Source organism: Hemitrygon akajei, chromosome 4 (assembly GCF_048418815.1).
Source record: "Hemitrygon akajei chromosome 4, sHemAka1.3, whole genome shotgun sequence".
NCBI classification, from domain to species: Eukaryota; Metazoa; Chordata; class Chondrichthyes; order Myliobatiformes; family Dasyatidae; genus Hemitrygon; species Hemitrygon akajei.
Window position 1 is genome coordinate 152,479,367 of NC_133127.1, and position 17,827 is coordinate 152,497,193.

The 17,827-nt window shown below is 37.6% G+C and overlaps 2 protein-coding genes across 2 annotated transcripts in view; one reads left to right on the forward strand and one right to left on the reverse strand.

Annotated features, from left to right (window-relative positions):
- Positions 1-13,542, forward strand: part of LOC140726806 (protein THEM6-like) — a 44,489-nt gene extending 30,947 nt beyond the window's left edge. Inside the window, exon 4 of the mRNA XM_073043654.1 lies at positions 8,853-13,542. Within this exon, the coding sequence (XP_072899755.1) occupies positions 8,853-9,080 (228 nt within the window). The 3' untranslated portion in view covers positions 9,081-13,542. The remainder of the gene's footprint in view (positions 1-8,852) is intronic.
- A 2,373-nt stretch (positions 13,543-15,915) lies between these two features.
- Positions 15,916-17,827, reverse strand: part of cwf19l2 (CWF19 like cell cycle control factor 2) — a 146,773-nt gene continuing 144,861 nt past the window's right edge. Inside the window, exons 17-18 of the mRNA XM_073043641.1 lie at positions 17,624-17,725; positions 15,916-16,771 (exon numbers count right to left, since the gene is read on the reverse strand). Of these exons, the coding sequence (XP_072899742.1) occupies positions 16,625-16,771; positions 17,624-17,725 (249 nt within the window). The 3' untranslated portion in view covers positions 15,916-16,624. The remainder of the gene's footprint in view (positions 16,772-17,623; positions 17,726-17,827) is intronic.

Genomic DNA, 17,827 nt, shown 5'->3' on the forward strand with positions numbered 1-17,827 from the left:
ACTTCCAGAAACCTTCATACTTTTAGCGATTTTAAAAATAGGTCTGTAATATCAAATGGTATAAGATGCTCTCAGGCAGAATTCTAGACAGATAGAATCTGATTTTTAACTATACACTACGTCTTCTCAATTGCAGTGATCATCAAATAGAAATTTCATTGCCTTTTATGGCTGTCTGAAACTGATTAGTTCTTTGATATTAAAGTCATATAGACCGATCTCTGACAATGAAAGGATTACAAGCATCATTATTACATTTTCTAAGCGAAGTGTGATCTCCTTCTGACCACGGTTGTATTGTTCTGAACAATGAGCCTGACTCCTGTTGTGTAAGGTGTGAAATTATCTGTGTAACAAGTTTTTCAGAGGAGTCATTACTGGAATTTACAGAATCAAATCCATTTTGCCACCACTTCACAGTTTGAAGTAGATTGTCAGGCCAAAAATAACTAAATTGATACTCATTTTATCTTGCTCCTACCATTGCAGTTGAAATGTCATTATAAGAGATATTTTATTGACCCAGACTTCCTTTCTGGTTTCACAACTCTCAAAGATATTTTGCCATTGCAGTTCATACATTTATAGACTCTACAGATCTACTTATTTTGAGGAACTGATTGGAAATACTGTACAATTGCCTTTAGATGTGCATACATTTCTTTGACAGTCTTGATAGAATTTAGGCTAAGAGTACAAATTGCAGTAATCTGATTTATAATAATATGAGACCACAGACAGACCAGGCAGCACGTATTTCTGACCAGAACATTTGATACCAGTGTATTGTTGACTTCTGGCAAATTCATCTGAAGAAGCATTTGGTAAAGCAGTTTTTCAGCATCTGATTATGTAAGGGGTAAATTCAAACACAAAACTAACAACTCAGTTCAAGAAATGAATATTGTGTTTAGGCCTGCTCATTCATTCCCTTATTTGGCCAGCCAGGTATACTCCTTTGTTGCTGAGTGTTTCCTGCCTGGGCTCTCAGTTACACAACTGCTCAGTACCAAACGTATCATTCTACTTTCTCCAATTGTTTTTCAGTCTGTCTGTTTGTTTGCCTGCCCACTCAATTGCTTCCTGATCAAGGATTATGCCCATTTCCATCCCTCTCTCTATATATCATTGTACATCTGTGCTGTCCTTGCGTTGTTTGGCCAGTGTGTATTTGTCTGCTGTTGGCAGGGAAGCAAAGGAGGGATAAGTTAGTAGAATAGTCAAATCTATTCTAAGTCATCCATTCTGAGAAACTTAGTTGGTGATTAATATTTTGAATGCAAAAAATATAGAAAAGACCTAAATAAAATAGTGTAAAAATCCAGAAGGAAAGCTGGCACACTGAAAAGGGTAAAGTATAAGAAATAGAGAAAAATCACAAGAAAGGGAAGGAGATGAATATTCAGAACTAATTACCTCCGCTTTCAAATGACCAGTGACATTAAATTATGTCACCTTTTAAACTGAATAGGAGTTTGGCTTAATAGTTAAGTTCTTGCAAAAATATATCATATGCTACCATGCAATCTAACACCACACCAATATTTTGTTGAAAGTCCATGTAGTCTTAATTCATGGACTTTGTACAATGGGGAAAACAGTCTCCTTTTCCATAAACCAATTGATGTAAATAAATCATTGTTCATTTGTTAAGTTGCTATGGATTTTATTTGCTTATATTTGTGACAGTTATAATTGTGAATACATGAAAGCTGAATCTCTGAGGTTATAACTCAATCCACTAACCACTGGCTATCATTCTTTCAGTCAGCACTGAAGATCAGCTAAAGACAGGGAGCCTGAAACTTTTTGCTGAGAGTTTGACTTTTATTTTAATCTAATATTGATTTTTCAGTGTTTCAGTATTTTGTAGTACTGTATGTATCAAACCATCAAGCTGTTTATTATCAGCTTTAAAGGCATTTACAGCATGTTAGATTAACTTTATATAAAAAAAAGATTTTGTCTTCCAGGGTCAAATAAAAAGCTGCAAGTAGTAGCAATCTAAGGGGAGAGGGGATGTTAAAATACTGGATATAAACAGCGTGAAATTATCATTTATGGAGAAAGAAGTTGAACCGATGAAAGGTCATTAAAGTGAAATTATTATTCTGTTTCTCTCACATATGCTGCCTGGCCTGTTGAAAAGCAAAAGGCATCCTGAAAGATTAGACAAGACTGATTTTAGAAAAGATGTAGCTAATTATTATTGTTTTTGGTATTTTTAAACCTGCAGGAAATTCTAGCATTTCTTGCCAGGTACTAAAATACCAGGAAATCTAAATTTCTCATTCCGTTGTTGGTAGAAAAGTTGATTTCCTGTATTCTAGCATTTGGCAAGATGCATTGAAACTTAAATAGCACAAGCACTGAGGGTCTGCCCTTTCACTGAATACAACTGTGTTTGATCCTTTAGACCACATTCCTGTTAGAATTCAGAAATTTTTCCATCTCATGTCTGAATGTACCAAACAACTGAATATCCTCATTAATTGACAGGAGAATTCTGAAGCTACTTAACCCTCTGAAATTCTTCAAGTTCTACACAGCCCCTTAACCTGGACTCTGCAACCAGAAGTGACAGAATCTACCCTCTGAAGTGCTCTAATACATATTTCAAATAAAATTATTCTCATTCTTCTAAATTCCTATGATATGTGATTCAAATCCACATCCTGGGAATCAATGTTGCAATAGCCTATAATTTTCCTGCACAGCCTCATACAGTTTCATGGCAAATTGAAAAGTATATTCAGTGCTGAATATTTGAATTGCTGACTCATTCAGTTCTGTATCTCAGATTGCCACTGCCTATGCCTATATTAATAGTTCTTGATTTAATGTTATGGTCTAAAGCCTAAATATAAGAAGTGATCCCATAATAAAGTTGAGGATTGAAAGCAAGGTCTGAAATGGTGAACTGATATCCAGTCCTGGACTGGTGTCACTATAGACAGCATACCAAACAATTCTATTTTAAAATTATTTTTTTCAAGCAAATGATGACTGTCTTTTAAGATATCTGCTTTTTCTGAAGACCACCAATGCAAAAATCTCACCTTTTTAAAACAAAAATTAAATTATATGCAGTCATTAACTTTCCCCCAGGTTGATTTTTAAATGGTCTTATTTGATAGAAATAAAGCTAGATCCAGCTGCAATATTCAGTGCAAACAATGAAAGCAATGTACTGTAGCCAGAGCTACACAATCCCAAAATCAATAAATCTCATAAATGTTCTCTTGTTTCTGCCACACCAAGTTTTGAATGGTGGTGGACAATTAAACAGCTACCAATGAGAAGATCTCTATTGGCATCTGATGCTGGAACCTAATGGATGAATGTATTTGCAACTACAATCAGCTACAAGAACTCAGAGAGCAATTTGTTCAACCTCTCAAGGTCAAAACCATCAACTGCAATCTTCAGCTAATTTAATTAATTTTCCATTTAAAGAAATAGCCAAATGTATGGTTATATCAATCGCAATAGGCCTTGGCACCATTCTCTCTATAGCCCTGAAGAATCAATCCCATCTCAGCCAGCTGTTCCTGTACAGAAAAGGCATTTACCAAAAAGTGGGAGTTGTGCAGATATGTCCTGTTTATGACAGGCAGGACAGTTCCATTTTAATTACTATCCCATCTGTTTACTTGCAGAAATCACTTAAGCAATGGAATGTTGTCAGCTATAACATCAACTGACTCCTACCAGTAACCCATTCACATGATCGTTTGGATTCTGTTTAAACTATAAGGCTCCAGCATTCTTCACAGCTAATAAAAGCTAAATTCTGTTGGCAAGCAAGACTTGAGGCAGTACTTGATTGAGAATGATTTCAGAGAGTAGTACTAAAACTGTAGTGAATGTGAAAATTCTCCATACCCGGTGTAAAGAAAGATGGCTGTAGAGCGAGTTAACTTATTGCAATATATTTGTGTTTCTCAGGGCTGTGCCCTAGGTCCAACCATCTTCAGCCACTTCAATAGTGATTATTAGTCAGAGGGGAGAGATTTTCTGATGATTATTTATGTTTACTTCCATTTGAGATCCACCAGGTATTGAAGCAATCAGTGTGCATTCATCAAAAGCTAAACAACATCCAGGCTTCGGCTGCTTGTGCCACACACAAGTGTTAGGCAGCTCTAGAGAGGGTCTAAGCATCTCCCTATCATACTCATGTGTATTACCATAATCAAACCTCCTCCCTCACTGTCTCAACTCATCAGTACCTTTGAAGGGGCTGGTGGTGTGACTGCAGTACGTTAATAATTGTAGTTGGCCAAAAGCTTAACTGAATCAACCACATGAATACCATGGCTGTAAGGGTATCAGAGGTTCAGTTCTGCAACTTCTCAAAGAGCATCCTGTAGAATGCAGTCAGATACTCTGAGTACAACTCCAATGCTCAAGAGGCTCAAAATCACACCATTTCAAACATTTACTCCCTTCACTAGTGCATTATGGCTACATTGTATAATGTCTGCAACATGCACTACAAGCAAACTCTATTTGACAGTATTTCCCAGCGCCACAAAATTAAGTGGAGTAGGCACATGGAAAAATCTTCACCTACAAGTGAGCAGTGTCACTACCTTTAAGGACAGACATGTACAATTTGACTTGCACCAGCTCCAGAAATGACAGGCAGTAGCTGATGGCAGTTTCAAAATATAAAAGTTTCTTCAAGCCTTCTGACTGTTAACATGAATAAAGATCAAGTAATGGACAGAGAACCTAATCAGTGTTCCTTCAGCCTTACAAACTCCCGGGTGGCCTGCTATGTCTCACTAAGGATCCGGATATGAACTGCTTCTCCCTTGCGTGTTGATTCACACTTGTGAGATTCTTTTCTCCTGCAGAATATGGGAAAGATGCAGGGGCAAATTGATGTGCATGAACTGTATGCAAATCTATTTGATAAACGTATTCTGGGCGAAAGGATTGAATAGCAAGTTGCAAGCAAGAAAGAGAAGTGAACTGAATTTTGAGGGGTATCATCAGAACAGTTGTTTATTTTGCAATTGCTACCAAATCAGAATACAGTGCCATAAAGGGGGAGTTTTATGTTGATGCCTTTAACAAATGGGCATTGCTGTGTCTGTTTGTCTTTGATTGACCTCAAACTTTGTGGGTTGCTAATTTATGTCAGAGCTAAAATTGTTGTTATGGTCCTGGTCTTACAGATTTTTTTTCCTGTAAGAGGCGTTAGTGAACCAAATGGTTCCTATTGACAGTCTTGCAGCTACCTGGTCATTTTTTTACTAATTGAGGTAGTATCCCATCATGTGCAGTGAGGAGAAAGGGATGGGGAAATGATCTCACTAGATGTAAAGAAGTGCAGAGTGAAAATGTATACCCATCAGATTATTGAATTTTCATTTCACTATATTTTAGGCAATTGCAGTGATACACACCATGTTGATGACTGCTGCTTTCTGCAAGCATGTTCTTTTACCACCTCATCTTCCCCCTTGATGTCATGTTCCTTGTATTCAATTTTTAAATAGTGATTTGTATGCCTGCTGGAAATTATGCCCTGAAGGTCAACTGACTGCCCCACACTGATATTTCAATGGACTTCTAGCAATTCAGTACAAACAGACCTTGCTCATCAATCTCAAAATACGCTGCAGGTTAATGTTCCACTTAAAAAATGTCTCACACATTTCCATCCTGATCTAATCAAGTAGCCTATGTTGCAATGAGATGGGCTTCCTACCACAATACTTTTTGCCCACACAAAAATATCACTCCAATTCTACACTGCATTTTTAAAAAATATCTAAACTTTGCTGCCTTGCTACCTCTTCCCAGTCTTCTAAAAAATATGCAACACTCTTTATGTGTACATACATTTTAATGCTGCTTTTATCTGCATGTTTGTTTAGTAGGATCATAAGTATATGGTAATTCAACCTTCTGGTTAACCATGGATGAAAAATCATACTTAATCCATGATGGATCCAGTTGCTACTGTAATATTCTGCCTTCGCCTGATCCGTAAGTGGTATTTATTCTCAAGTGCTACTGACATTGTGCTTCTGGGCAGGACTAAGTATAAACTGCCTTTTTAACAACCTACGAAAGAGGAGAAGTATTTCCATCTTGCTTGCCGAGCCTGTGCTGTCATTTGGTGAGATCTAGCCGTGGACTCACCTCCATCTACCTGCCTCCCCCAAGCCATTAATTCCCCTTATTAGAAGGATCAGAGAACCTTAACTATTATCTTGGTAATAGTGATCAGATAAGCATAGAGAGAATCCATAATCACCAATAAGTACTTTGATTGTCTCAATAGAAGAACTTAGACAACTGAATACCTGTGTGCAGACCTACCAAGTTTTCCTGACCTTCCATGAACAGTCAAAGAATAGAAAAGATAATACCAGTAAAAGGAGTCTGTGTTGGGCATGTAAAAAGGCCTCATGGTCCTGCTCTGATCTCCACGTGTCTGTGGGTACTCTACTTCCACAATTGTTGGTCTCTGGTGATTGCAGTTATTGCTCTCTCAAATTTTAAACTATTTATAGTGTTCCTCATCAGTTTAAATTGTGTATCTCAATTCCGTTGGCTCAAGGCCACCTGACCTACCTGGGTCACCTTACTGGCTCCGGCCCAGAGCTACAACCTGCATTGTTCTATGATCTCTGCCCCCAGTCCTGTGCCTTTGTTCTTTCAACTCTGATTGGTTCAAACTAGTTAAGCTAGGTGAGGTTACAGATTGCTCCTCTGGCAAGCCTGACACTTTACATAATAAATAGCTGCTCATCTGAGAATGGACTCAGGCTTAACAGGTCATTAGCTGAAACTTCTTGTGTCCACATCCAGTTGCTCTGATTAGATTATCCCAGAGCAAGAATCAGTTCACAAAATGGTGGGCTGCAAGGACACTCTCACAAAATGGTCACCTCCATCTCCTTCAAGCACATGGCAAGAACAAACACATTTGGCTCACTGTTCTTGATTAACTCTAATTCACTGATTTGTAGACTGTAGTTCTTTCTGGCTAACACCCATTTACACTAAAATCTATCAAACTGTTTAATACCTATTAACTATATCAATGTAGTCTCTACTGCTTCCTTGGGCAAAGAATTCCACAGGTTCATTACTTTCTGAGAAAAGCAGTTCCTCCACATCTCTAGTTTACTGTGGTACCAAGGTGGAATAGATTCAAATAAGAGTATCAACTTGCATTTATGTATTATCTATTATTAATGTCAATAAAATCTTAGGGTGTTTTGCTGAAATACGTTTTTAAGTTTAATTTCTATTTCCTACTTCCTCAGATAAAATGTGTGCAAAGGTTTGAAGGACTAAAGATTTAATATCATCATATTAAGATAAGCATTTTGCTAACGTATGAGCATCAGTAAATATAATTTGAGAATTAAAAAAAAACATTTGGGGATAAATTACAGAATGTAGGTTGTTGGGGCAAGTCTTCATAAAATACTGCCTTAGCCTCAGTATGGGTTTTCTCTTCCATGGTGAGATATGGATACGTACCTACGAGTTTGACTATTGTGTGATGAAAAGGCTTATGACATCAATAAAATACAGAAAATGTTTCATTGAATTATTGAAAGGGGCAGAGAAGACATTTATGGGTTGCAGGAAGATGCCGATAGACCATTGAGATGAGCAAAAACGTGGTAAATGGAACTTAGGCTGATGTAATGTAAGAAATCCAAGGGCATGCACAATAAATGACAGGATAATAAGCAGTGTAAAGGAACGGAGGAACATTTCTACATTTAATAGCCAGATCCGTACACTTGGCCTACTGGCACAACACCCTTGACACTCCTATGGTGGTTGTGTTTCTTTGCCACTGAGTCCTCATTGCTCTGTAGATCGCTAACATGTAGAGTGTGATGGAAAATGTAATATACATTCTGTTTACATCATTACAGCTTCAGGAGCAGTCAGTCATATGACACGAGCCTTAAAGAGTTAACAACAGCCTTAAAGCAACAGCTATTGTTCACAATCAGTATTATGTTCTGTATGCATGTCTTTGCAGACATTCTTCTGAATTTGTGTTGCTAATTATTCATGTTGCATAGGAAATTTGTAGGAACAGGGAGATTGGTAATTTACTGAGCTTCTCAACTGGATTGCTGCTTTATATAAGGTTTTCATGCAACGCTGCATATTATTATGAATTAGTATTGTAGAAGCAAGTGTGAACATTTACATGGCATAAGAGTTCCATATCCTTTGAGTTATCCAAGTGCCGTGACCTACATCTAAGTGCCACAGCCACATCAAGCATTGCAGTGTCGCAAATTTGTTTTCACTCTCACCTTGGAAAACTTACATGTATTTTTTGCATACTGTTGCTACCTGATCTTAGATTTTCATCAAGAAAGTATATGATTTTGTTATTTTGCAGCTACATCAGCTAATACACATTACTGTAGAAGAAATGATTCTGATTTCAGTTTTTAAAACATAAGCATGGAACCATGAAGAACGGCCATTTGGTTCAGCAAAACTGTTCTCCTCACAGACCACCTATAGTCATTGCTTTCAGAGATTTTTGAGCAAAATTTCTCTAGAATGTGTTTTCTTTAGGATATCTCTATCTCTTATCACCCCACCTTTCATTTTGATTTGCTGCTCCCTATTCTATGGCTTCTTCACCATATTTTATCATCCATGTCTGCTATTGTATTATTAGCATGAATTTGCATTGAATTCAAGGATCAGAGCCACAATGTTGTGGCCTTGGTTGTGGTTTATACTCAGCAAACAAAGAGTCTACTTTTGGCAAGTGGAAGCATCTCTAATGTGACAACACCATTACTTTTGTATTACTAAAATATGTATTCTCTCTCCAACAGATCCTTTGCTGGGATGAAAAGGCGTTTTATATCGAGCAGGAGTTGATCTCCTGCAGGGACGACTTTGTGTGTGCCACGATGTTATGTCGACAGAATGTATTGTACAGCACCCCTGATAAATTACTGCAGGTGCTATGTAAGAGGAAGGTAGAATGCCCAGATTTTCCTGAAGAGGTACAGTTGTGGACCAAGTACAACCTGGCCAGCAGTGCAAGGCTGAGAGCATAACCATCTCATCAGCAAGACCAAAGAGTCCTAGGCCAGGAACCAATGATGGTGGAGATTTCTGTTGATAATAGCAGTCTTGTATCACTTTAATGTTGACATTCTGCTCTAGGATTTTTCTTTATTTTAAGCTCCTGACCAAATTATTTATTTCATGTTTCAAGGGAAAGATTAGATTCACATTTGTGAACTTTGTTATAAGTCAGTGACACTGAATGGCAGATTCCTTAGAAGTTATTTATTTTTTTTATAATTTGTTTTTGTGACCTCTTTATTGTATTAATGTATTTTGTTGATTTGAAATTCATATTTGTTTGGCAGAAATCATGATTAATGCATTATTAAAAGAGCTGTATCTATCTCATTTTCCCTAAAGTCCAATGTAATCGTTTTCTGATGGCAGTCATCCTTGCAGTGATTTTTCACCAGAGCAGTGACATCAAACCACCGTAAAGGAAAAACAATATTCAACTGTTAACCAACTGAATAAACAGAGATCTAGCAAGCTATTAAAAAGGCAAACACTATATTAGCTTGTACCACAAAGTTTGAGTACAAGTAGGAAGGACCCTAGTAAGACCTCACCTGAAATACTGCACTTATATCTACTCACCTCACCAGTAAGATAGTGACAGCTTGAAAAAAATGTTGCAGGTTTTACTCACCTGGAAGGAAGGCGAGGACTTCTACTGGATAAAGAGTAGTTCAAACACTAAGTTAGCTTGGACAGAATCCTGATTACAAGATGTTAGAGACATGACAAAGATACGTGTAACTGACACCAACCTGGACCAGATAGTGCACTAATCAATAGGCAAAGATCCCATGCATAGCATCAGTTAGAGTTGATCTGTATGACGTTATCATTCTTCAATGGAATTTCAGCTTTTTCTCTCAGAGCAAAGTTTGTGATTTACACTGTAGCACTTTCACAAACCTTGGCTTCAGAATTGAAATATTAATTCCATACAACAATTTTGTGTAATTATAATCAAACATCTGGTGCTCCAAAAAAATCACAATTGCATCTATATTTAGAAGTAATGATCTTTATTTAATCTTCCAGAGGTAATGTCATGTTGGCACACCACAATTGTCTTTAAGGCAATGACGATGACCTCTGCCTCTCCTGTGAGCCACACTGCAATAGGATATACCCTTCCAAATCCATAAACTTCCTCATATCCACAGGATTTGGTTACCTCTGTTTAATATAAGTTTGACATATTTAAGAGGTCTCAGACTTGCTCTCAAATTGGGAATGTCTAGGAGCACGAGGCTTGCGGTGATCACTAATGTGTGGCTTCCATCGGTCATGGTCGACCATGGGTTCTGCGCCTCTGGTAGTCACTGGGAGTGGCCTCTCCAGGGCAGAGTTGATATGGAGATCCGTCTGTTGCCCATGCAGTGGGACCCCCCCTCCATGCTGATGATAGGTCCAAAGGAATGACGGAAGTCAATACAGTTTGTTGCCAGCAGCATCGCAGGAGTTGCCATGCTGGTGCAGGGTACAGCAGTCAGCCGCCTTCGAGACTCCGACTCTGGATTTTCCTTGGGGGTTTACTCCCAAAGTCTTTCCCGTGATCACTAATAGCCTCAGAAAAAAATGAGGTATACAGTTTTTAGTGGCATTAGACTAGAGAGTTGCAGCTAAGAATTTGTTTATCAGTGTACATCCACAGCAGAACTGTACTGAGGCTAAATCCAAAAATGATTTAAGCCTTTCCCTTGCAGCTTGAAAAATTGTGACTATTTGTAGTAACAGGTTTATCGTGGGCCCTTGGCTGTAAAACCTATGGTAAAAGTTCTCAGCACAAGTAGGAAATTTATACAAGAACAACTTTATTATGAATTCCAGCATGATCTTTGATACCACCATCCAAGTAAACCGTGTACTTCACAGTTATTAGAATATTTTACTCAAATACAGAATTGCAAAAAATGCAAAATAAGCAATGAGGTTTTTGTACGCATTTCAGACCTTTGCTGAACTATCAAAAATGCACGTTATGACACATAAGAATGCAGAATGCCTAAAAGAGAGCAACAAATGTTAGATAAATAGCCTGATAGAGGCCATTAGAAGACAGACCAAGCCTTTGCTGAAGGAGGTGGCTGTGGTAGTGAGTTATGACAGAGAAAAGTGAAAAATATGACCTTTCATCACCAAATATGGAAGCTGACAAAACTCTTTGACCTTTGTTAGAGCAAGAGTGAACAGGGCAAAGGAAAACAGCAGCCTTATGCAGGATTTGAAGGTCAAAAGATATAGACAATTTGTTGTTTGCTCTCCAGTCTAACAAGCAGATGAACAATGTATAGGTATGTGAGACAGCAGTTCCCATCCCATCAAGAAAATCGATTCTTGCATGATTATGTAGTGTTTTAGTTTTCAATTATTTGTTAATAAAGATAGCAAAATAAAAGACAATCAGGTTTAGGATTAAAAGTGTTGAGCAAATACATAGGCAAACTTACTTTATGGCTCGGAGAATAGCATGTTTGGTGATCCAACTGATCAAATGTCAGGATAAAATGAAACTTCCTTCTGAATCTCCGGCCAGCTAAGCAATATATTTCAATGAGACAGGCCCCATATATGCAAGTCCAACCACTCCTAATGGCAGTGAGGCACCACACAAAGTAATACAGCAATAGATGAAGCTAATTTAGGAAAAAATATATCTTTAAGTCAGTTTCTCATAATCTTTTTCATTCATGACTATTAACTGTATTTGAATGACAAGTGTTGGCACTCAGAAACTATCATTATATTCTGTCATCAATTCTCAACCTACAGTATGTAACCAGCCCCATCTTAAAAATGTAACTGATATTAAATTAACTTTTAACTTGGTGTCCATTCCTCACAGTCATTACTCTATTGGGAGACTTTGAAATCACAACTTCCTTCACCTTAGTCAACATAACACTAATGCTATATGCTCAGAACTCTAAATAACTTGTTTTTGAGTACATTATCAATTGCTATTAATATTTCAAAATAAATTGGACAGGTTTCTTTGTACAATCAGAAGATATTCCTAAAATGAAGCCTACAGGAGTATTTATCCAGTCCCTGATGAATGAGTGACTTCTTTTCCCTCTTGTGACACTTTTTGCGTTTGAAGTGGCTATTTGCATTAAAGATTGACATTTTAGGTAATCCTTGTCCATACAAAACATTCCCATCTTGTCCTGGAATGCTCCCAGCCTTCCTATACTAAAATGATACTTCTCTCATTTCTCACAGTATTCATCCTGTATACATAGTGAGCTGGTAATTTAGTACTGGCCTTGTAGCTTCGTTTCAGGGGCTTTTAACTACCTACCAATGAATTGGTCTAGCTCTCTTGAATTAGCTCAAGTCTCAGAACCGCTCAGCAACGAATCTTACAAGATTTCATAGAATGTTGAAAGACTAACTAGGTTCTGTGAACAGTAAAAAAACAAAAAACTAAGTTTTCAGTAAATACAGTACTAATGGCTACGATGAAATCTATTTATTGAAAAAGTCAAACAAACTCAAAACTTTCATTAAGAGAAACAATATGAATAATACAAAAACAATACGTATTTGAATTCCACTGAGAACTGCGCAAGCAGAATGTAAACCACTTGGTTCAGAAATTAAACAAGAGCTGGCTCAAACTAGCTCTTTATAACTGCCACAATACCAAGTTCTTCTATGAATATATGCTGTACATAACAGTGTAATATATGTAAAATCAGTTAACAAACATTGCTGTTTTATGACTGTATCACTATTATGTGACTACATTGGGAGACCAACTGCTCTCTGTTCAAAGACTAGCCAAGTAAGAATGTTCCTTAACATTGCAAGTTCTTCTTTGAAAATTTTACTAGTGTATTCATCCGAGTGTGCTTACAATATCTGCCTCAATGAATAGCAATTTACTCTGGTTATTGTAGAGTTGTAGAAGTACCATGGCAGTGATGGAGGCTGTTTGGCCCACTAAGCAGAAACTGATTTTTATGTAATCCCTTTCACAGGCTCTTGTTCCTGCAATCTTGTCCATTGAAGTACTCAAATAATTCTTTTTTGAAAGCCACAATTGAATTTACTTTCCATCGTACTTTAAGGAATGATAAAGATTTTCCTCAAGTCTCCTTTTTTATGTCTGTGCTCGCTCTTTTGAAGAGCAGTTAGTTGTGTTTAGTTCAATGATCCCATTTTTGTTTGTGACTATATAACTGTTTTATCCACAGATGCCTGCTCAAATTTCATTGAAATCTATTTATGAAATCAGCTGCCATTTTTTCTTCAGGCAGTTCACAACCGTATTGAGTCAACAATTTTAAACCTATGACCTCTGGTTATCATTCCACTTGCCAAGGGAACAATTGTACTCCATTCCATTAGAACCTTTCAGCTACATCTATCAAGTTACCCCTGCTCCTTCTATACATACATAAAAGTATATTCCCAAACTCTTGGAGACTCTTTATTTTACATCTTTCCTGAGAGTGGTAAGTTTTTGTCTAAAGCCTAACATTGTCTCATGAGGGTGAATGCTGCACGGGAGTTGGCGTGGACTTGCTGGCCTCGTTGGGCTCCTACATCATAAGGATATGTTCTTCAATCAGCCACTTTTAAAGGCTTTCCTATTTAAGTTTCATTGTTGAATATCCGCATATGGAATAAGCACTGAACATTAATTGCGAGTCTCATGCTTAAAGTGGGAACACCTTCAAAGATTTTAAAACCACAAGATTACAATTGACATTAAATTTACAAATGTTTTGGTGACAGAAAGCAGAAAGTGGTGAGTAGATATTTTTCCAGATTAAGATGGCTTGGAGTCACTGCTCATCTACATTAATCAGAATTAAGAATTTATGGTATAAGGGTTTTTTATACCGACCTTCTACCATGCATACTTTTCTGCTTTGAACTCTCATCCTCTATGCTCTGTCTTTTTAGTCAATCTATCAACGACATTCTGCAGGCCAGTACTCCCTCAATTCTCTTTATAATGTTGGCAAGTTTTATGGCATCTGAAAATTTTCAAATGGTGCTCCTTTTGGGTCTACAGCATCCAAAAAATTGAAAGGAGATTATGGAGCCTAAATTGAACATTGGGAGGCACACCAGCTCACCTCTCAGTCTGAAAACAACTATTCTCTGCTTCTTGTCACTGAGCTAGTATCAAAAGAAAAATAAGTGAATTTAGTGTTTTGTGCTGTAATCCTGTGAATTTTAAATCTTTGAAAACACACCAAATTTAAGTATTAGAATATGCAATAATTATTCCATTTGTTGACATTTAACAATGATACACAGAAATAGATAAGCCTTTAAAAACAGGAATATACATTGCTGATTATTGGCTTATGCTACATGGATCAGTATAATTGGACTGGAAACTAGACAGTAAGACATAGTAACAGAATTAGGCCATTCAGCCCATTGAGCATGCTCTGCCATTCCATCATAGCTTATTTAACATCCCTCTCAACCCCATTCTTCTGTCTTCTCTCCACAAACTTTGATGCCATTCAAGAACCTATAACCTCTGTTTTAAATATACTCAATGACTTGGACTCTACAGTCATCTGTAGCAATGAATTCCACATATTCCACCACCCTCTGGCTAAAGAAATTTCTCTTCATCTTTGTTCTAAAGGTTTTAGGCACAGATATATATAGTGAGAGGGTCCAAGATATTTGCACAGTACTATATTTGTCAACATGGAGTGAAGAGTGAGTTTGCAAATCTGCCAGGAGCAAAGGATGTTGGGAATGCTAAGGGGAGGGTGTCAAGGAAGGGGTGTGGCACAGGTGGCAGAGAAGGAGTGCCTGGGCAGGGGGTGGTGCGGGTGCATACATACCCAGCCCTGAGACACCAGGCAAGGTCATTTGATTCCAAACAATTGGTTTACTGATCATTACAGAATGTCTCTCTGGTGTTTCCTGCTCCCTCCCTTCCTCCTTCCCCTTTTCCCAACCATGAGTCCCCTCTCCCTGCCCCCTTTCCACTCTCAATCCATAATAGAGACCCATATCAGAATGAGGTGTATCAACATTCACATGTCATGAAATTTCTTTTTTTGCAGCACCTGTACAGTGCAGTATAAAAAATTATTACAATACTGTGCAAAAGTCTTAAGCACCGTAGCTATATACTGTATATGTTCCTAAGACTTTTGCACAGTGCTGTACACCCTTCTATTCAGAGGCTGTGCCTTCTGATTCTAGACTCACTTACTACAGGAAACATCCTCACATCCACTCTATCTAGACCTTTCAATATTCAATAAGGTTTCAATGACATTCTGCCCTCATTCCTGTAAACTCCAGTAAGTACAGGCCCAGAGCCAAAGAACATTCCTCATATGTTAACCCTTTGATTCCTGGAATCATTCTCTTGAATCTCCTCTGGACCCTCTCCCAATACCACCACATCTTTTCATAGATAAGGGGCCCAAAAGTGCTCACAATACTCCAAAGGTGGTTTGACCAATGCCTTATAAACCCTCAGCATTACATGCTTATTCCTACACTCTAGTCCTCTCGAAATGAATGCTAAAATTAATTTGCCTTCCTTACCACTGACTTAATCGGTAAGTTAATGTTTAAGGAGTTCTGATTTTTGAATTTTCTCCCTGATGATGAAAGTTTAATAAAAACACAAAAATGCATTCATACCACATCCAGATGGTCTGAGGATCCTCTCTAACTTCCTTGAACAGATGCCCAACCACAACTCACTGCCTAACTGAACTTGTTTTTACATTGAACTCCTTGAATTGTACTTTCTCCCTTTCAAAGATGTAACTCACAAGCCCATTGTGATGAAACAGAAATTTACAACTATTTACAGTATCAAATTTTAATTTGCTTTTACAAACACGATAAAACTTGAACCTCACAGCTGAGGACAAATTAAAAATGTACATTAAGCCTGCTTTTATTTGCTATTTACATTGCAAAATAATACCAATTTAACTATTTTCAATATAGAATAATTTCTTATCTACAAGAATAATTCTTGTACTGGCATCTGAAAGCTTCATGATGAGAGGAATAAACGGTCAACATTTCACACTGACACCTTCATTAGGACCGGAAAGGAAGGAGGAGGATGCCAGAATAAGAAGTTGGGGGGGGGGGGGGGGGGTACAAATGTGAAGCCAGGTGGGTAGGGGAAGGTGACGATGTATGAAGCAGCGGGGTGAAAGGTGGAGAGGTAAAGGGCTGGAGAATAAGGAATCTGACAGGAGAGGAGAGTGGACCATGGGGAGATAGGGAAGGAGAAGGGACACCAGGGGAGTTGACTGACAGCTGGGGAGAAGAGGGAAGGGGGATGGGGGACAATTACTAGAATTTGGAGAAATCGATGCTTATGGAAGCTTCCTAGACAAAATTGGAGGTGTTGTCCTCTAACCTGATGGAGGCCTCATTATGGCAAAAAAATTGAACTTTTTTTAGTTTACCTAAGCAGAGGTGGTTTACCTAGAGAACACTGTAAAGAAATTGTCTGTCCAATAGAATGTTTTTAATCATTTTCTTGTAAAAGGCAACCTTATTCCTTATTTTTGGTTTTGGTACAATCATAAGGCTTCCACCACTGTGAAAACTGCAGCACTTTCTTCCTCTGATCGTCAAAGTTTTCTCTGTAAGGTTTCCGCCAACGCCTTGGCTCTAGATCTAACATGCCACCAACAATTTCCTTTAAAAGAGGACAAATAAGTTAATGTCAATAATTTTTCTGCAAACTAACAACATAATATTTCTACTCCCTGTGTTATTCCCGTTTCACCAACTGCTCCACACACAAAGCAAATCAATTTCCATCCTCTCTTCCCTTGGGCAGGCAAAAAGAATATTCCAAGTCAAATTTTGACTCAATCCCCTGCCTCTTAATATTAAAATAAATATTATTTAAAGTTTTCTAATAAGATTTTTAAAAAATGGATACTCCCCACTACACTTATTTAGTTACATTGCCTTTACTTGTATGGCTCTATTAATTTAATGAACTGCAACCCCAAGTGCTGTTCTGGTATTCAGGTTCAGTACACTGATAGGCTCTCCTTGAGATGTCAATGGTGGGAGGCATTTACATCAAAATGATTGCCAAGAAGTTGAAGAGGTCAGGAGAAATTTCTTCAGTGAATTATGGAAAAGTTATATATTATTTGAAATAGAACAAAATAAATAAAATGAGGTAATGGGATTTATTTTGGATAGTTCTAGATAAAGCACCAGTTGGATGGCTCCAGATTGTATCCTTTCCCTCTGAGCTACAGAAGACATGATGAACAGCAAACAGCACAAGAAACGATATAGTGCCCAAAACTGAGAGCAGAGTGCAGCAAGATAAAGACTCCCAGAATTTACATTATAGTTAAATCATTAAACCTTGCAGAGCAAGTATTTCAAATCCAATAGTTGGTACATGAAGTAGAGTCCATACATTTACTGTTTTATGAGTTTTTACTAATTGATTTCTTTCTGAGATGATTTAAATAAGAATCAAGTAACTCCGTAGTATATGTCACAAGCATACAAGTTAGGGTACCTTCCCAAAGTAAAAAGGAAACTTGTCTTCATTTTCAATGACATGAGCAAATCCACCTTGAAGACCAAAATCCACAGAAAAATAAGGAAGACCTTTAGGAACCTGAAACAAAAGAAGTATTCTTAGATGCTGTTGTTTCTGCAATGTGGAACAATCTGCATCTAAATGAAAACAATGGAAGGAGTTGACACTCAGGGACTCTGT